We start from the raw sequence: 21,305 nt of genomic DNA, 5'->3' as shown, positions 1-21,305 counted from the left end.
TGAATCGCCATCATACGGACGTAGATATAATTCACGTGGACGTTCTACCACTATACAGTATGAAATTTGCTCACGACACAGGCGCTTCACAATGCCGAGAGCAGGACTGGGGTAAAATGAAATTAGTCACGGGGCGGGTACCATAGTAGAAAGGCAAGGAATATTTCAGTATAACAGGAGTAGCCTTACATTCCAGGAATTTCATTCACTTGAAGTGTCCCTCAGCCTCATTACCGAAGTGGTTCATTCTGGTGGGAATCTCTATGTTTATATCAGGTTGCCTGGGTTATTTTCCACGGAACTGCACGGCGAGGAATTAGCTCCTTGACCCCGTAGAGTGGATATGCGCCTGAGCAATCGATCACACTAATCATATGTCTCCCTCTTATGCCTGAGTGCTTCCTACCACTTCCCCAGAACTCACCATATTCCAAAGACCTTCCTCACCACGTTAAAGGGAATATGTTCAAATCATCCGAGGTCCACTTCTCCACTCCTTCCATTTGTTTCCTCTAAATAAAATGGCGGCACAATGTAGCAGCCGTTAGCGTAATGTTTTCAGAACTTCAATGACCAGGGTTCAATTCCAGCCACTGTCCGCAAGGAGTTTGAACTTCATACCGCTGATTGTGTGGATTTTCTGGAGGGTTCTCCAGTTTCATTTTACGCCCCAAAGGCGTACAGGTTATTTTTTGTTCTAGTTATTCACATAAATATAATTGAGCAGTGCGGGCTGGTTCGGCGGGATGAGCCAATTAATACACCGTATCAACCTCTCTGGTCACCTTGTCAAAAAGCTCAATCAAGCTGGTAAGAAACAAAGCCTTGCTGGCTCTCCCTGTCAGGCCATTGGTTTCCAAATGCTTATATATCCTATCCCTAAGAAATTTATCCAGAAATTTCCCTACAGCTGACGTAAGACTCATCGGTATATAGTTCCCAGCATTTCCACTTGTTCCCTTCTGAAACAGAGGAACACCATTGGCCACTCGACAGTCCTCAGGGGCATTGCCTGTGCCAAGAAAGGACAGCAAGATAGCAGTCGAGGCTTCAACAATCTCCTCCCTTCCCTCCTTCAATAACCAGCCGTCTCGACTTTTTTCTTGTCACTGGATAAAGATGGGAATTGGGAGGAGAGAGTGAAGCTGACGCTGCGCAACTCTCCCTCACTTAAATCCAAATCAGGCGCTAGTCTCGACACCAGCAAAAAATCAGCCGGCTGGTGGCGTAGTGGCATCAGCGCTGGACGTCGGATCCGGCCGGCTCCCTTGCATGCTCTCCACCCGTGCTGGGTTGAGCGTCGAGCTAGCAACTCGACCTCGTAAGAGGTACTAATGATGTCGAGGTCTTCATCAATGACGGTGGACGAACCTTAACCTTGAATGGTAAGCTCCAAACTACAGTCATCCATCAGCTACGACTCAGTTATGCCAACAACGCCATTCCAGCCAATCTATCGTTGTAGCATTTGTAGATGCTACATCTATCTTACTCCGTATACTGCTTGCATTCCAATGCAATACAGCCAGTCCCATATTTGTCACCCTTTTCGATTTTGTTCCCCTGTTCCACTACAATTATTCCCACTGACTGCAATTTTGCCCTATCACGTGCCTGTACTTCCTGACAGCCTCATAATACGCATCCACTGCCTGTATACCAGTTGCCTCACCCACAGCCCTATCACTCTAGTTCGTATTTCTCTGCCAAATTCGTTCAAAACCTCCCCAACAGCTTTAGAAAACCGCAGGGATATTGGTCCCCTTCCGGTTCAGGTGTAATACCTTCAGCTTGTACAAGTTATACCATCGCCAGAAGTGATATCAATGATCCAGAACTCTGAACCTCTGCCCTCTGCACTACTTTTTCAGCCACGAATTCTTCTGCTATGTCATCCCATTCTTTCCCTCCACGGGCGTGAGGCATAACTACATAACCATATAACAATTACAGCACGAAACAGGCCATCTCGGCCCTTCTAGTCCGCGCCGAACGCTTACTCTCACCTAGTCCCATCTACCTGCACTCAGCCCATAACCCTCTGTTCCTTTCCTGTCCATATACCTATCTATTTTTTTAAAATGGCAAAATAGAACCTGCCTCTACCACTTCTGCTGGAAGCTCGTTCCATACAGCTACCGCTCTCTGAGTAAAGAAGTTCCCCCTCTTGTTACCCCTAAACTTTTGCCCTTAACTCTCAACTCATGTCCTCTTGTTTGAATCTCCCCCACTCTCAATGGAAAAAGCCTATCCACATCATCTCTATCTATCCCCCTCATAATTTTAAATACATCTCACAAGTTCCCGCTCAACTTCTACGTTCCAATGAATAAAGACCTGACTTGTTCAACCTTTCTCTGTAATTTAGGTGCTGAAATATAGGTAACATTCCAGTAAATCTCCTCTGTACTCTCTCTATTTTGTTGACTTCTTTCATATATTTCCGTGACCAGAACTGTACACAATACTCCAAATTTTGCCTCACAAATGCCTTGCACAGCTCCTATACTCAATGCTCTGATTTATAAAGGCCAGCATACCAAAAGCTTTCTTCACCACCCTATCCACATGAGATACCACCTTCAGGGAACTATGCACCATTATTCCTAGATCCCTCTGTTCTACTGCATTCCTCAATACCCTACCATTTACCATGTTTGTCCTATTTTGATTAGTCCTACCAAAATATAGCACCTCACACTTATCAGCGTTAAACTCCATCTGCAATCTTTCAGCCCACTCTTCTAACTGGCCTAAATCTCTCTTCAAGCTTTGAAAACCTAATTTATTATCCACAACGCCACCTATCTTAGTATCACCTACATTCTTACTAGTCCACTTTACCACCCCATCATCCAGACCATTAATGTATATGGCAAACAACTTTAGACCCAGTACAGATCCCTGAGGCACACCACTAGTCGCCGGCCTCCAACCTGACAAACAGTTATCCATAACTACTCTCTGGCATCTCCCATCCAGCCACTGTTGAATCCATTTTATTACTTCAATATTAATACCTAATGACCTAACTTTCCATGAATTTACCCGCCACTGACGTCAAACTTACAGGCCGATAATTGCTAGGTTTACTCTTAGAACCCTTTTTAAGCAATGGAACCACATGAGGAATACGCCAATCCTCTGGCACCAGTCCCGTTTCTAATGCCATTTGAAATATTTCTGTCAGAGCCTCTACACTAACTTCCCTGAAGGTCCTAGAGAATATCCTGTCAGGACCCGGAGATTTATCCACATTTATATTCCTTAAAAGCGCCAGTACCTCCTATTCTTTAATCATCATAGTTTCCATAACTACCCTACTTGTTTCCCTTACGTTACACAATTCAATATCCTTCTCCTTAGTGAATACTGAAGAAAAGAAATTGTTCAAAATCTCCCCCATCTCTTTTGGTTCCGCACATAGTTGTCCACTCTGATTCTGTAAGGGACCAATTTTATCCCTCACTATCCTTTTGCTATTAATATAACTGTAGAAACCCTATGGATTTATTTTTACCTTACTTGCCAAAGCAACCTCATATTTCTTTTAACTTTTCTAATCTCTTTCTTAAGATTCTTTTTACATTCTTTATATTCCTCGAGCACCTCATTTACTCCATGCTTCCTATATTTATTGTAGATCTCTGTCTTTTTCCGAACCAAGTTTCCAATATGCCTTGAAAACCATGGCTTTCTCAAACTTTTAACCTTTCCTTTCAAACTAATAGGAACATAAAGTTTCTGTACCCTCAAAATTTCACCTTTGAATAACCTCCAGTTCTCTATTACATCCTTCCCACAAAACAAATTGTCCCAATCCACTCCTTCTAAATCCTTTCGCATCTCCTCAAAGTTAGCCTTTCTCCAATCAAAAATCTTAACCCTGCGTCCAATCCTATCCTTTTCCATAATTATATTAAAACTAATGGCATTGTGATCACTGGACCCGAAGTGCTCCCTAACACATACCTCCGTCACCTTTTGATTGCATAGACAGCAATCAAAAGTTCTTTACCGAGGAAATCTTGATTCTCAGCTTACCACCTACCTTCTTAAATTCTCTCGTTAGGAACTTTTCGTTTTCCGACTTACGCCATTGTGCCAACATGTAACTAGAGTGTTGGTTGGGGGCGGGGGAATACTCATCCTCCCCCACCTTAGAATGCAATGGACCCGATCTGAGATATCCCTGACCTACGAGGCAAAGTACCATCCGGGTAACTCTGTGGTGTCCACAGAATATCCTGTCTACACCTCTAATTATCGAATCCCGTATCACTACTGCAGTTATTGTCTCCCCTCTTCTGAGACACAAAGTTAGACTCAGTGCCAGTGGCATGGTCCGTTCCGTGAAGTCCGCATTTCGGTTCACGATCCGGTACGTGGACTCAGGACTCCGGGTCTTCCAGCTGTTCCTTGTTTGAGTTAATCATTGGCACCTGATTCCCATCTTTGGGCTTGCAATATAAGTAGCCTTGGGATTGAGTGTGGGCTGCTAGTTTGTCTTGTCAGTCCCCCTTGGAGCAACCTGCTGGTGGAAGGCTAGAGCAGCCGATTGCCATCTTTAGGTTGCGTTGGGGAACCATCCCCTCATGGATCTTTGCTGTCAGTAGTCAGAGCTGTCTTTGCGGTATGGATTCGGCTGTTTCCCGGGCCAGCTGAGTGGATGCTAGCGAGGTAGGGATCTGGCTGTTTCCGTAGCAGCTGAGGTTGCTGGCCGAACTGAGACTTGGAGCTACCCGGAGCAGAGATGGAACTGTCCGTTGTTCTTAGGTGTTTGTCTTGTCTTGTCCTTGCCTCTGTGGGGTGAGTCAGGCTGTCTTGCCGTTGCCCCGCGGGGGGTCATGTCTTGTCCTCGCCTCCGTGGGGTAAGTCAAGCCATCTTGCCGTTGCCCCGCGGGGAGTCATGTCTTTTCTTTGCCTCTGTTGGGTAAGTCTGGCAGTTCTGCCGTTACCCAACAGGTGGACCTGTCCCACTTTGGTGTGGAGATGAAGTTGAGTCCCGGCTTGTCGTAGGACAAGTCCTGGCTCCATGTCTATGTCCTGTCCTGTGTCATAGTAGTGTTGTGTTAAAGATGAGTCCTGGCTTGTCGAAGGATAAATCCCGGCTCCATGTCTATGTTCTGTCCTGTCTCATGGTAGTGTTGTGTTAAAGATGAGTCCTGGCTTGTTGAAGGATAAGTCCCGGCTCTATGTAGATGTTTATTTCCCAGTCTGTGTCTCAGCTCCAAGAACCCTAACCTCGATGATCCCGCAGCCAAGACCCAAGACCCCAAGCCTCGAGGATGCCAAGCTCAAGACCCAAGACCCCAAGCCTCAAGTCATGTCATGTCCTTGCCTGGTTCTGGGGTCCAATCCCGAGGCAAGACCCAGGTTCTCGGGCTCGGAGTCCAAGCCTTGTCTCCTGGTCCATGGTTCCTTGCCCCGGTCGCCCTTTCCTAGCCCAATTCTGCGTTCTTGTTCCTGCTCCTTGCCTGAATCCTGTCACGTCCCTACTCTACTCAAGTCCTGTTCCTTGTACTTCAGTGTCTGTATCTTGCATCTGGGTCCGTTCCCAGCACCCCCTTGTGATAGCCAGGGACCCAGTCACTGTAGTTTTTCCCTGGTAGGTCGCCCCCTCAACAGTATCCAAGCCTGTTATTGAGGGGAACGGCCAAAGAGATGTTCTGTATTGGCTATTTCCTTCCCCTCCTCAGACAGTCACTAATCTACTTACCTCCTGCAATGTAGAGGTGACTACCTCCCAGTAGCTTCTCTCTACCATCTCCTCAGTTTCCTGTATAATCCGAAGGGCATCGAGATCCAGCTCCAGTTCCTTAAGGTGTTATTTGAGGAGCTGTAGCTCAGTGAAATACGCAGATGTGGTTATCCGTGAGAGCTGACTTCTCACGAACTTCGCACATCACACAGAAAGAAAACAGCGCAGCGCTTAGAGCCATTTAGATTGATCTACCTATGTAACAACAGACGAAGAATGAATAACAAAGAAGCTTACGAGAAACTTGCAATGTCCAGGTGTTTTCTCGCCGAAGCCTGATGAGCCAAACCCTCCACACTCTAATGCCAGAACACTCCAATAATGGTCGTTCCACTTGAGCCTGTCTTATTTTTATTTCCCCTTGTTAATAAATCGTGATGTGACTGGGTCACAAGACAAATGCCGAAAATCCTCAACCATCCCTTTTCAAAGCCGTTTCTCCGAATGTCCATACCACTGATGTGATTGGGCACAGGTTGTGGACTAAGTTCATCGAGGTGAGTGACGTTCTCCACGTTCTTCTGAACCCTGTTGGTTACAGGATAATGACGGCTCCTCAAACCGGCACTGTGGGACTCAAAACTGTTTCTCCTTGCCTATGACAGCAGCGAAAAGACAGAATGGCCTGGATGGCGGGGGAGCTGGATGTTGGATACTACTTTTCTGTGGCAGCGCTCCTTGTAGTTGTGCTCACTGGTGCGGAGGGATGTTTCTGAGATAGACTGGGTTGTATACACCACTTTAGTAGGGATTTTCGTTTTGCGGGATTAGTGATTCCACAGCAGGCCGTGGTGTAACCAATGGGGATACTCTTCACTGTGCATCTATTGTAGTTTGTCCAAGTTTCAGATGACATGCTGAGTCTGTTCAAACTTCCAAGATAGGTTCTTCCAGCTGATGTGACCCAATATTATTAATTGGATATGTATGTATGTATGTCCGTCCTTCTGGTAACCCTGATTGAAACCGAGCCTAAACACGGGACAATTGCTAATGACTATTTACCTTTCTCCGTAGGGTCTTTGGACTGCCAGAGAAACCAGAATACTTGGAGAAAAACACATATTCCATGGGAAGGAGGTACATATTCCTTACAGATGAAACCGCGATTAATCTCTGAATTCCGATGGCACCTACTGTAATAACGTTACGGTAACCACTAAGCTACAGTGACACTTTTCCCGCCTTCGTGGTAGTAGCATTGCATACTTCCGCGAAGAATTACCATATATTCATCTAGAAAGCACACAGATGACAATGTAAATTCGAGACATACAAGGTTCAGTTACTGCTAGGCGACAATGTTTATATTAGAACAAAATATTTATTTTGTAGTTACATTTCATCTATGTACAATTGAGTATAATGACCGATCAGTTACTCATCATGGTCTGTACACTACTGGGTCAACTATAACAAGTATCGGGAGGATGCCATTTTAAACAGATTTTGTTTAGTATAGAAATGGGTCAATTAATCCCGAGTGAACATACACTCCGGGATTTGTACGCATCGCAATTATTTCCCAGAAGGATTGTACCACTATAACTATGACGGGTATCGAAATGTTCAGCATATTCATTCAGTCGGCACCTTCTTCCTAGAAAAGTTTGCATCAACGATTGCAGCGTGAAATGGAATATCCGGTGATATTTCTGATAGAACGCATCTACTACCCTATTCTTGCCACCGTCGGTGTCCCCGGTAAGGTTCTGCATTCAGTCTTCAAGGTACTGAAGAGTGAAGAATGTTTCACTCTTGTAGTTTCTCGCACAATCGTTTTGCTTTCAGTTTTCCATTCTAACGTTTTGTCGACATGGTCATCGCGATGTGTTGTTTTATTCAGCAGATTCATCTGTTCAAACTATCATTATATTTACCTTTGGCGACTATATATCCCCACCGGGAAACATGCAGCCCAGGCGTTAAAACAAACATTTATCACACCTTAAAATGTTTCTTTATAATACTGCATAATGGACTTATTTCAAATTTCCGCATTATCTTAGAAATGTACGGGAACCATCCGGATTCGTTGAAAAAAAAAAAAATCCTAATACAGTATGCCTTCTCGGACAAAGAGGTACGTATAATCCCAAATGAAACGAAGTCAAGAAGATTCCCCCCAGTTCATGCTATACAAGTGGGTAGCGTGACAAAAGGTTAATTTAGAACCCGAGTTAGTCGAAACTCCAGTCTAATTTTAACTGATCGTAGATGTATGCAGTAGGGGACTCTGCTTACAAATATTACGAACCTGATCGGACCTGTTCAAAATAACATTGGAAAAATTAAAGTCTGCTATTCCTCCTTTAGCAAAAGATTATCTTCAATGCTTGAATCGTTGTTCATCACCGGAAGTACTGGAACAGTTGTAGATAATTGATTTTTAATAGGTTATAATAACCTGTGAAACAAACTGTACTTTTCCTGTATATTCATAATTGTAAATATAAGCAGAACACCTGAGCAACTGCGACCTGATGAAAAAATAACCTTCGAATTCATTTTCCCATCATTAATTGCCTCTGATAACTTTCATGAACTCGTTTACTAATCATCTCAGTTCCTTGTCCCAATGAACAATTTAGGTATTTTTGATCGTGATTCCGTATAAATGACTGATGTATACTACCATACCCATGTACTATCGATTTATTTCTACTCGTTCACATCTTTATTTCAAGAATTTGTTTAAAGTTCACCTCATTAACCGTGGAGAAGTTTCATTTTCCGCCACTCTTGATATACTCATAGGTTATTTCAGATATGTAAATATATTTTGCTGAAGCTCGTTTTACACTTTTGACTTTCTACGCTTCGATATTGTGAATAAGATAATACAGTTCAAATGGTTACTGAACTGTCTCAATCATTATACACATTTATAATTGTCTCTTTTGTCAATTATACAATTCGGATATTATATCTAGAACTATACAAATGATATACAATTATATCGCTGTGTCACATCTCTGTAATCACCGGTTGCCATTACATTCAAACTTATGTCTTCTGTTACCACATTAGTTCTCGATTTTCGCTTTGTAGTATCTTAATGAAAATTTTATTTCTTCATGTCCCAACTACATTTTCGGCTATTCTTTATTGAAATCCATCTGTTGTTTTACACCTCTTTTGAAACAACCCTGGCACTCTATGTGCATACTGTTAGTCTTGAAAATAACACATACTTGTATGCTGTATTTTAATAGATTTTCTATGTTTATTGTTTTATTTATTGCGTTCTTTAGGCTTATTGTATTTTGTTTCTACGTTGCTTTGGATTCAGAGTAATAACCGTTTTGTTTCCTTCACACTTTTGTACTGAATGAGGACAATATGCAATCTTAAATCTTGAATATTTAATCATTTTTGTTCTTTCCTTTCTTTGAAATATGATTGGCGTGTGCTGTTTCAGGACTTTGTACACTCCCAATCTTGATAATTCGTTGTCAGCCACACGGTATTCGATTCCGTTTTGCCTTATTTTGCACCGTTGAAAATTACATTATTTAGTCAGAACAAGGAATAATATTAACTTTCACAGAAAGCAACGATTAAAACACCTATCGACGTTATTCTTTTAAGACTTTTTAAAGTTTACTGATGAGAACCAGTTGGCATTCAATAATTATTTCTGTTGAACCTAACGTATTGCTAAGAATAACTAAAGTACCAGCCTATCTGATAGTAAGATAACTTAGAAGGAAGGTAGTATTGCTTTTTCCTTCGTGGGAATGCTGATATTTCTCGTTCATTTATCAGTTTGGATACAAGTAGTGCATATTAAGAAAAAAAATCATGAAATATTAATTAACCGACGCGGAATTACAGTACCGCTAGCTACGCCATCAAGAAGACATTATTCGGCTAAAGTAGTAGAGTTCATATTCAACAACAAGGCTACACTAGATGACCTCAGTTCTAATAAATAATTGTATTGTTTTCGATTCAATTCGCTCAGTGCGAATGTAAAGAGTGAATTGAAATTTCCAGGACGTAGATATAGTAGATGGCTAGCATATATTTTTTTTCACATGGCAGCGAATCTAAGGAATATCACGGTGGTAAGAGGAATGTTAGGATATTTGGCTGGATGTTCAGTGAGTATTGTTTCACACTGCATGTGTTTGGAATTCCTTCATGGATAGTCCTAACGCCAGCTGCCACGGGGTAAGGTTGCACAACCCCATCCCCTCAGAAGCCAGAGTTACAAAGCTGCCACCAGAAGATCCAAAGACATCATCCCTGGGGAGGCAGAAACCCTGAAACACACTTAACTCAAAAGTGTATGAAGTGCTCCGAAAAACGGCGGTAAAAGTAATTTGTACTGAGAAATAAAACGACAATGAGAAGAGAGATTGTCGATACAGTTTCTGTGACATGGCAGGACTCCCTGATGGGACTAGAACGCAACAATTTTTCACATTGATACAATGTTGGGGGAGATATCAACGAATTTCTTGTTTGATTTCCGCAGTTAATTTGTTTGCGATTGCGATCCTGTCTCGTGGAAGATGTGGGCCTTCAACGTGCATCACATTCTACCTTGTGGCCATGGCGACAGCCGATCTAGCGGTCCTTGTTACAGATGTCATTTTACATCGGATTAATAACATGTATTTTCCCGTTAGCTTTCTGTTTCTAACTCCTGTGTGCTCTGTCAGACACGCACTGTACATTGTGTCCAAAGACTGCTCCATTTGGTTTACGGTCGCGTTCACTTTTGATCGTTTTGTAGCGATATGTTGTCGGAATATCAAACGAAAATTCTGCTGCCGGAGAACAGCAGCTTTCATTCTTTTCGCCGTGATCGGAGCGAGTATTTTGAAAAACATACCGGTTTACTTTGTATATAAACCTGGCATTGTAATCGGCAGTCTGCCGTGGTACTGCATTGAGAAAGCAGAATTCTGGACTTCTCCATACTGGAAACTCTATCAGCGCGGTAGTACGTTTGTAACGACTATATTACCTATTGTATTAATCTCTCTGTTCAATGCTCTAACGGTCAGGTATATTATAGCAGCAAATAGGGCTCGCAGGAGACTTCGCAGTAGTGGTGGAAATAAAACTGATCAGGAGGTGGAGAAGAGGAGAAAGGCGATTGTTTTGCTCTTCGCTGTGTCTGCGAACGTCCTTCTATTGTGGATGCCCAAAGCCGTTCATACGCTAAACTGGCAACTGCAAAATTACAATTACGCAAATAAGTACTTGGATATTCCAGTGTACATCCATCAACAGGTCGGGTTCATGCTGCAATTTCTCAGTCTCTCCAGTAATATTTGTATCTATGGAATAACACAAAAGAATTTCAGAGAAGAACTGCGAAATGGAATAACATACTTCCTGAATCTCAACAGAAAATTAATTGTAAAATAAATAAACGGGCAATCTTCTCTCTGTTTTTATTAATTGTTCATTATTTTATTTGACAGGATTTTCTGGCTGTAGCCAGAAAACTCAGATAAATCAGATAATTAACGCACAGGACTTCGCTTTTGCGAATGGAAGGGAGTAAATAGTGAAAGAAGCGTCCGGATATTAATGGATTTAAAAAAAAAACAGGTGGGAGATGACAGTATTCCGCCTTCTCGATATAACGGACTGTGGTCTGCTGAACATCATCTGTTTATCTGTAAAAGCCGCATACACTGCGCGCACTATATCAGGTAACACAGCATAAACCTCCTGTGCACTGTATTGTGGGCCATTGAAGAACTGCTGAGAAGTTGGTATTTCGGATTAAAGCAACGATATAATGCTGAGGCTTCGTAAGGCAGCAGAGAGGCCTCATATGGAGTTTTATGAGCAGGATTGGCCACGCATTTGCAAAAATATGTGCTGACGTTGGGGAGGGTAGAATGGAGTTTCACGGGAAAAATTTCAGAAAAGGAAGTCCCTCTGATGAGGGACTGATATCTCTGCATCTGCAGAGAGATCACCATGGCACTGACAGTAGGTCGAGTGGGTCCAGTATTACAGGTAGTAGCTTTGCATTGCCGCAGATTGTAGGGTTCAACAAATAAAGTACATCACAATCTTTGCTGATACGCGGTGAATCAGGTAGCCGACAGTGATGGGGCATAGTGAGCACAAGCATAGTCATCGGAAGGGGGCAGAGAGTGAGAACAAAGAGCATATAGACAAATAAAATTGTAAGTGAGAAAGAGAACGTCGGGAAAGAAAGGGAGCCCGAGAAGGAAGAAAAAAAAATGCCCGGAACACAAATAATAATTAAAAATACCGAAAGGAGTACGTAGCATTCGATACAGAGTAATTTAACAGAATGCTAACCTCGTAACAGAGTGGCGCAGCGGAAGCGTGCTGGGTCTATCACCCAGAGGTCGATAGATCGAAACCATTCTCTGCTTCCAAAATAAATATCACTCATCGATTTTGCATGGAAGAATCGAACTTTCCTGACAACACGGTAATGAAGGATAAGATACTCTAAAGACAGTACTAATGCGCGCGCGCACACACACTGTAAATCCAGAACCCCGCCCCACAAAATTCAGGACCGGCTCAGCGGGTGAGACAGCATGGAGACGAATAAAGGAGTCGACTGTCTTGACCGAGACACTTCATCAGGACTCGAAATAGAAGAGTAAAATACCAGAATAGCGAGGTGAATAAAGCGGACTGAGTACAAGGTGGAAGGTGATAGGTGATAACGGGTGAGGGGGATAATAGGGGGATGGGCCGAGGTAGATGAAGTGAGACATAAAAAATGCTGGATGAACTCAGCAGGCAAGGCAGCAGTTATAGAAACGGGTAAACATATGTCAGTTCGGTCCGCAGCCATTCTTCAGGACTGGAAATGAAAATGAGGTCAGTGCAAGATGATGCGGGGAGGGGAGGAGCAAGTACAAGGTGGCAGAGGATAGATAAAATCGCGAGGTGGAGAGCGTGATGTGAAAAGCGCGGACGTTGATTGGTGAAAGGGATAAAGTGGTTGGTGAAGAAGTGATCTGGTAGGAGAGGGTAGAAGACCAATGAAGAAAGGGAAGGGGGAGGAGCACCATTAGGAGGAGATGGGCAGGGAAGATGAAGCCGAGAGGGGATCTTTGGAAAAGGAAAAGGGCTGAATAAGAAGTAATCTGTCAGAACAGGAGCATGGGCCAATTGAGAAGTGGGAGGAGAACGGGCACAAGAAGAAGTTGATAGACAGGCGAGGAGAACAAAAGAAATTAAAAGCGAGCCAGAATACGGAATGGACATGGAACGGAGGGCGGATACATTAGGAGAGCTATCCTAATATTGCCCTTTTGACCGGTCTTTTCTATCTCCCGTTGTAATATGTGGCATACATCCTGGTTAAGTTCGAACGCCTATGCATAACTACCAGCTGGGTATTTTTACCTTGCAATTTACCTTTATTTTTACATTAACTCTACCCACGAAAACTCTACAGCTTTCGATCGTATGTCGTTTTAAGGATTAGATTTGTTTCTTTTTACCAGCATAGCCACGAAAACCCTTCTGCCCACCTTCCCTTCCTATAGATACAATTAGTCCGTGAGCCAGTAGGGTTGGTCGGACCACCTGAGGGGAATAATGCTCATAGTGATTTCTGGCAAGATATACAACTCTACAGTTAGAAGATATGTGATAACATTGGATCCGTAGTAGCTTTAGGAGTACTATCCTGCATTTTATACCACTACCCTAAAATAAGCATTTCTGAAAAGTGGTCAATATAAAGTACAACATGTATATTCAATCTAGTGGTATTTTGTCATCAGTGATCCCTCAACATTGAAATTTGTCACAATGATAGCTGAGGTCAAGCACTTTTAATCAAATGTTGTTATGAAATTCTACATTGAAACCTGGCTACTGCAAAACTTAAAGCTGCTTTTCCTCTTCGCCGATGGTAGCAGTGAGAAGACAGTACAACCAGGAGGGAGGAGGACCTGGATGTTGGGTTCTAGTTTCCTGTGGCAGTGCTCCCTGCTGATGTGCTCTATGGCGGTAAGGGATATTCCTCAGAGAGACTGTGTCATATCCCCTAGTTTTGTCGGGTTTTCCGCTTTCTGGCATCGGTGTTTCCGTAGCAGGCCGCGGGGCAACCGGTACTGATATTCTTCACTGTTTATCTGTTGAAGTTTGTCCAAGGTTAGGATGACATGTTGAATCTGTTCAAACTTCTAAGATAAGTTCTCCGAACTAATTTGGCCTAGTATTGTTAATTTTATTGTATTTAGACATAACATATAGGAGGAGAATTGGGCCACTTTGCCTACAGAGTCTGGCCCGCCATTTCAGTTTTGGCTGATCCATTTTCCCTCTCAGGCCCAATCTCCTGCCTTCTCCACATAAGTGTTCATGCACCGGCTAATCAAGTATCTATTAGCCTCTGCCTTAAATATACCAGTTGACTTGGCGTCCACAACTGCTTGTGGCAACGAACAATGGCTAAAGAAACTCCTCGCCTCTAAAAGGACGCCTTTAGTGACACAGCACGGAGAAGGACCTTCCGACCACCCCGAATGAAACCTAACCTAAATATGGGACGGTTTACAACGACCAATTAACCCCCTCCTTCGGGTCATTGGACTGCTTGAGAAAACAGAATATTAGGGGAAAACTCCCGCATTCCACAGGACGGATGTGCAGATTGCTTACAGAAGAACCAGGATTCATCTCCGAACTCCGACATCACCAGCTGTAATACTCTTACGCTAACCGCTAAGCTCCCGTGACACCCCGACCCTCCTTCGTGGTAATAGCATTGCTTCAACGTCCTCAAATCTGTATACTTCTCCGCAAAGTGTTACCATATATTCATTTTGAAAGCACACGGCTGGCAACCTGAATGCGAGACATGCTCTTACAAGGTTCATTTCCTTCGAGGTGACAGCGTTTATATTTCAGAACAAAATAATTATTTTGTAGTTAAAATTCTTCAATGCACAATTCAATATAATGATCGCTCAGTTGCCCGTCACGGTCTGTACACTACTGGGACAACTATAACATCTGTCGGAAAGATGCAATTTTAAACCTATCTTGCTTAGTGTAGAAACGGGTCAATTAATCCGTGTGAGCATATTCCCCGGGATTTGCCTGCGCCGCAATTATTTCCCGGAGGGATTGTACCACTATAACTTATGGGCTGTTATCGAAATGTTCTGCATATTCATTCAGTCAGCATCTTCTTCCCACAGTCGGCTGCATTTGAGATTGCTGCATGAAATGGAATATCCAGTGATATATCTGATAGAACGCGCTTACTACCCTATTCTTGCCATCATTGGTATCCCGGGTAAGGTTCAGCATTGGCATGAACATTATGATCTGTGTTTCACTCTTCTGTTGGTGTCTCACACCATAGTTTTGCTTTCGGTTTTTTAGTTAGCTTTTTTTGTCAACATGGCCATATCAATGTGTTGTTATATTCAGCAGATTCATCTGTCCAAACAGTTATTATGTTAATCTCCCGCGACAGACGTTTATCATATATCCTCATTAGGTAGAATGCAGTCCACGCGTTAAACTAGCATTGCTCTCGACTCATTTTTTTAAATTTTAAGATTGCGTTATATTTTCAGCATTATGTTAGAAATTTGCGGGGATCATCCTGCTTCGATGAAAAAAAATCCTGATATGCCATCTCGGTCAAGGAGGTACGCGAAATGCCAACTGAAACCAAGTCGAGAAGATTCCCTCTCACTTCATGCTATGCAGGAGGGCACCGTAATACGAGGTTAATTTAGTACTCTAGTTTGTTTCAAATTTCTGTCTGAATTTAACTGATCGTTGAGGTGGGTAACAGAGGACTGAACTTACAAATATTGCGAACATGGCCGTGACATATTCAAATTAACATGGACAAATTTAAAACCTGTTATTTTCTTCATTATCAAAGGAAATTTTTCAATGCTTGAATCGTTGTTTGCCTCCGGAATTGTTGGAGCAGTAATAGATAATCTATAGATTATAGATAATTTATAACAGAAATGCAGCATGCTAGGAACCAAGAAACACGAATTAGCTCGTTCGTTTACCCGTCGTCTATGATTTAGTTCAATGAAAACTTCTTTTGTCTACAAGATTTCGCTCTTTGAATAGAAAGTTAAAATCTATACCTGTGTGGGAAAGATTGTAAGATTTTATCTGAATTATAAAACTGTTGAGATTGTATCGCTGAGTGCAGCAAAACAGCGATCACTATGTTCGAAGGGTAACTTTGGAAAACGAAAGAGAACAAATTTTTGAAACAAATCGTAGTTTCCTGCATGTGCATAACTATAAATGTAAGCAGAACCAGATCCAAAAAATCCTTCGAGTTCATTTCGCCAATCGTTTATTGTCCCCTGACGACTTTCATGACCTCTTTTACCAATCGTCTGACTTCCTCGTACGACTGAACCTTTTTAGTGCTTTTAATCGTGATGCCACATAAACGGCTGTTAGATAATGTCATACGCATATTTCAGACCATCGATTTATTTGTACTCGTTCACATCTTTGTTTCAATATTTTTTCCAAGTTCACGTCTCATTAACCGTTTTGAAATGTTATCTTCTGTAAGACATGACATACTCATAGATTATTTCAGATGGATAACGAAATCGTGCTCAGTCTTTTTCAACGTAGTACATTTTTGAATTGCCACGCTTCGATACTGTGAACAAGATAATACGGTACAAATAATTATTGAACTGTCTCTTTAGTCAATTATACAATTCGGGTGTTATATCTAGAACTATAATAATATATACAATTGCAACTGTATTTTAGATTTCTGTAACACTGGATGTCATTGCACTTCAATTTTTGTCTTCTGTTGCTACATTAGTTCTCGATTTTCAGTTCGTAGTATCTTAATGTAACTTTTATTTTTCTTCACGTCACGACAACATTGTCGGCTATTCTTTATTGTATTCCATCTGTTGTTTTACACTTTTTATGAAACACCCCTGTCGCTCTATGTTTATACAATTAGGTCTTGTATAGAACAGTTACTTTACACTGTATTTTAACGGACTGCTTTGATATTTATTATATTTATTGTTTTATTTATTGCGTTCTTTAGGCTTATTGTGTTTTTTCTATGTTACATTGAATCTAGAGTAACACCCATTTTGTTTCCTTTGCACCCTGGTATTGAAGAACGAGAATATGCAATCTCAAACCTTGAACACCTCGTTCTTTCTTTTCAATTGTTTGAACTGTCATTACTTTGCGGTGTTTTAGGAATGTGCATATTCTCACTCCAGTTAATTCGGAAATAAATTCATGTCTATTGTTTCAGCGTCAACCTCAATACTTCTACTTAGAAAAATCCTCATCTTGTTCATAGGTGTCGTTTTCTTTACAATCGGTTGAATAAGACTTTCACATTATACCCTTTTCTGTTAAGTGTCAGCTACACCTCATTGGACTCCGACTTGTTTCACTTTGCAGCGTTGAAAGTTACATTATTTAGTGAGAACACATGTAATATTAAATTTAACAGACAGCACCTTTTAAGCAGGTATCGCCTTATTTTTTTCAAGGGTTAGTAAACTTTTCTGATGATAACCAATTGGCATTCAATATGTATTTTGTTGACCCTGTCGCATTGTTTGGAATAACCCCACAGAACCAGGCTGATAATATGATCTGATAAGAAGATAACTTAGTAGGTAGGTAATATTGTTTTGAATCTATTAAAATGTTACTATTTTCTTCCTTCTCCGGAATACTTATATTTCTCGTTCATTGACCAGTTGGATAGAAATAGTGCATGCCAGAAAACAACAACAACAAGAAAAATACATCTGAACTAACAATTACCCGTCTCAGTATTACAGCACTGGTAACTACACGATAAAGAAGACGTTATTCTGCTAAGACAGCATAGTTTCTGTTCACCAACAAGCTTATACTGGATGACTTCCTTACTAAGAAATAGTTCCTGATTTTTTGTTCAATTTGCTGACTGTGAATGTAAAAAGAGATATGAAATTTCCAGGGCGTAGATATACTACTAGATTGCTGGCATCTTTTTTTCACGTGGCGGCGAATCTAAGCAATGTCACGGAGGTAAGAAGAATGTAATGATATTTGGGATGATTTTCAAAGAGTTTTCTTTCACATTGCATGTGTTTGGAACTCCTCCATGAATAGTCCTAATGCCAGCTGCCAAGGGGGAAGGGTCGCGCAGCCCGATCCCGTAAGAAGCCACAGTTACAAAAACGCCAACAGAAGGGCCAAAGACCGCATCCCAGGGAGAGGCCTCGGAGACATATGATTTCGTGGGGGAGGGGGTCGGTGGTGGCGGAATCGGAGTCTCTGACAAACACTTAACTATTAAGTTCATCAAGTACACCCGACGGTTACCGTAAGTTAGGTTGCACGCAAAAATGTAAAGCAACAACGAAAAGAGAAATTGTCCGTACCTGTTTTGCGACATGGCCGGACTTTCTCAGGAGATTAGAGGGCAGTAATTTTTCACATTGATACGTAGTTTGGGGAGACACCAGTGATTTCTGTTTTATTTCTGCAGTTAATTTGTTTGCGATTGTGATTCTGTCTCAAGGAAGGTACGGTCCTTCAACGTGCATTACACTCTACCTTGTGGCCATGGCTACAGCCGATCTAGGGGTCCTTGTTACAGATGTCATTTTGCATCGGATTAATAACATGTATTTTCCCGTTAGCTTTCTGTTTCTAACTCCTGTGTGCTCTCTCAGACACGCACTGTACATTGTGTCCAAGGACTGCTCCATTTGGTTTACGGTCGCATTCACTTTTGATCGTTTTGTAGCGATTTGCTGTCAGAATATCAAACGAAAATTCTACTGCCGGAGAACAGCAGCTTTCATTATTTTCGCCGTGTTTGGAACGAGCGTTTTTAAAAACATGCCGGTTTATTTTGTATATAAACCTGTCTCTGTAATCGGCAGTCTGCCGTGGTACTGCACTGGGAAAGCAGAATTCTGGACTTCTCCATATTGGAAACTCTATCAGCGCGGTAGTACGTTTGTAACGTCTATATTACCCATTCTACTGATCTCCTTGTACAATGCTCTGACGGTCAGGTATATCATAGCAGCAAATAGATTTCGCAGGAGACTTCGAAGTAATGGTGGAAATAAAACTGATCGGGAAGTGGAGAAGAGGAGAAAGTCAATTGTTTTGCTCTTCGCTGTGTCTGCCAACGTCTTTCTATTGTGGATGCCCAAAGCCGTTCATACGCTAAACTGGCAACCGCAAAATTACAATTACGCAAACAAGTACTTGGATTTTCCAGTGTACATCTATCAGCAGATTGGCTTCATGCTGCAATTTCTCAGTCTCGCCACCAACACTTGTCTCTATGGAAGAACACAGAAAAAGTTCAGAGAAGAACTGAGAAACAGAATAAAATACTTCTTGATGCACACCAGAAGATAATTGTAAAATAAAGCAAAGACGATCTTCTCTCTATCTCTCTATTTTAATAAATTATTCTTCAGTTTATTTGAAAGTTGTTTCTTGTGATAGCTAGAGAACTCAGATAAATCAGGAAATTAACGCGCAGGACTTCGATTTCGCGAAGGGAAGGGAAGCGAAGGGGGTAAACAGTGGAAAAAGCCTCCGTATATTAATGGGTAAAAAGCAGGTGGGAGACGGACAATATCCCGCTCTGTCGGTATAATAAACTGTGGTCTCCTGAAAGTTATTTGTTTTTACGCAAAAGCCGCATTTACTGTGAGCGCTGTATAAGGTACCATAGCACACGCCTCCTGTGCTCTGGAATGTGGGCGATTGAGGAACTGCTGAAACGTTGGTAACTCGGGTTAAGGCAACGATATAATGCTAAGGGTTTACAAGGCAGCGGCGAGGTCTCACAGGGCAGAGTTAGTCCCCTTATTTACGAAAGTACGTGCTGACGTTAGCGAAGGTTCAGTGGAGTTGAACGAGAATGATATCAGGAATGGAAGACGTATCGTATGAGGAGCAATAGATATTTCTGGGTCTTTAGACACTGGAATATAGAAGAGTGAAGGGGTGGCGGCATGCGGTGATCTCATTGAAACCTATCTAATGTTGGAGGAACTAGAAAGGCAGGATGTGGAGAAGATCTTTCCTATGGTGGAGGAGTCATGGACCAGAGGGCACAGCCTCAGAACAGAGGGAGATTTATTACGTGTAATTTTTCAGGTAGACTGCAGAAGAATTGGGTTGCGAGGGAAGGGGATAACCCGTGATGATTAGGCCGAATGGCCTAATTTACTGTTATGTCGTTATGGTCTCATGGTTAAGATGACTTTCAGCTCTGGTAACATTTTCCCATCCCTTGTCTGTGTGATCCAGAGGTGCTGGCACATTCTCTGACAGGTCAGCGACCTATAGGTTAACTGGACGTTTCTCAGTAACGATGCGGTACCATCTGCTCACTATTTCTGTCGTTTTGACTTTTTATTCTTATAACATCAGCCACTTGAAATCCAAATTGCACAAGCCATGCTCAACGATGTGTGTATCACCGTACAGCACCGACCACTTCTCACTCACGTTCACGTATGAGCTCCCGAACACATTTGATAAGGAAACTGACAGATCTAGACACAAACGGATCGGGCGGCAACATCATTGCAAATAATCAATTTAGTCCAATACCAAGTTTCATTAACCTTTTTTTTTGTGAGTGCGGGAGGGAGATGGTGGATGGACTGTGATCATATAGTTTCAGTTCAAGTGATTTCATCCCACAAAACTTAACAGAAATAACAGAGCTGTTATTATGGGTGACTTCAACTTCCCTAATATTGATTGGCACCTGATCAGTTCCAAGGATTTAGATGGGGCAGAGTTTGTTAAGTGTGTCCAGGAGGGATTCCTGTCACAGTATGTGGACAGGCCGACTAGGGGTAATGCCATACTAGATCTAGTACTAGGTAATGAACCGGGTCAGGACACAGATCTCTCAGTGGATGAGCATCTGGGGTACAGTGACCACCGCTCCCTGGCATTTAGCATTATCATGGAAAAGGATAGAATCAGAGAAGACGGGAAAGTTTTTAATTGGGGAAGGGCAAATTATGAGGCTATAAGGCTAGAACTTGCGGATGTGAATTGGGGTGATGTTTTTGCAGGGAAATGTACTATGGACATGTGGTCGATGTTTAGAGATCTCTTGCAGGATGTTAAGGATAAATTTGTCACGGTGAGGAAGATAAAGAATGGTAGAGTGAAGGAACCATGGGTGACAAGTGAAGTGGAAAATCTAGTCAGGTGGAAGAAGGCAGCATACATGAGATTTAGGAAGCAAGGATCAGATGGGTCTATTGAGGAATATAGGGAAGCAAGAAAGGAGCTTAAGAAGAGGCTGAGAAGAGCAAGAAGGGGGCATGAAAAGGCCTTGGCGAGTAGAGTAAAGGAAAACCCCAAGGCATTCTTCAATTATGTGAAGAAATAAAGATTGAGAGGAGTGAAGGTAGGACAGATTAGAGACAAAGGTGGGAAGATGTTCCTGGAGGCTGTGGAAGTGAGCGAGGTCCTCAATGAATACTTCTCTTCCGTATTCACCAATGAGAGGGAAATTGATGATGGTGAGGACAAT

The 21,305-nt window shown here is 42.1% G+C and overlaps 1 protein-coding gene across 1 annotated transcript in view; it reads right to left on the bottom strand.

Annotated features, from left to right (window-relative positions):
* LOC140189991 (histone H2A type 2-B-like) overlaps positions 1-21,305 on the bottom strand; it is a 647,138-nt gene that overhangs the window by 145,557 nt on the left and 480,276 nt on the right. Inside the window, exon 3 of the mRNA XM_072246375.1 lies at positions 8,565-8,574. Coding sequence (XP_072102476.1) covers positions 8,565-8,574 — 10 coding nt within the window. The remainder of the gene's footprint in view (positions 1-8,564; positions 8,575-21,305) is intronic.

Source organism: Mobula birostris, chromosome 29 (genome assembly GCF_030028105.1).
Source record: "Mobula birostris isolate sMobBir1 chromosome 29, sMobBir1.hap1, whole genome shotgun sequence".
NCBI classification, from domain to species: Eukaryota; Metazoa; Chordata; class Chondrichthyes; order Myliobatiformes; family Myliobatidae; genus Mobula; species Mobula birostris.
Note: the sequence above shows the minus strand (reverse complement) of the source record. Positions and strands in the feature narration are given on the sequence as shown.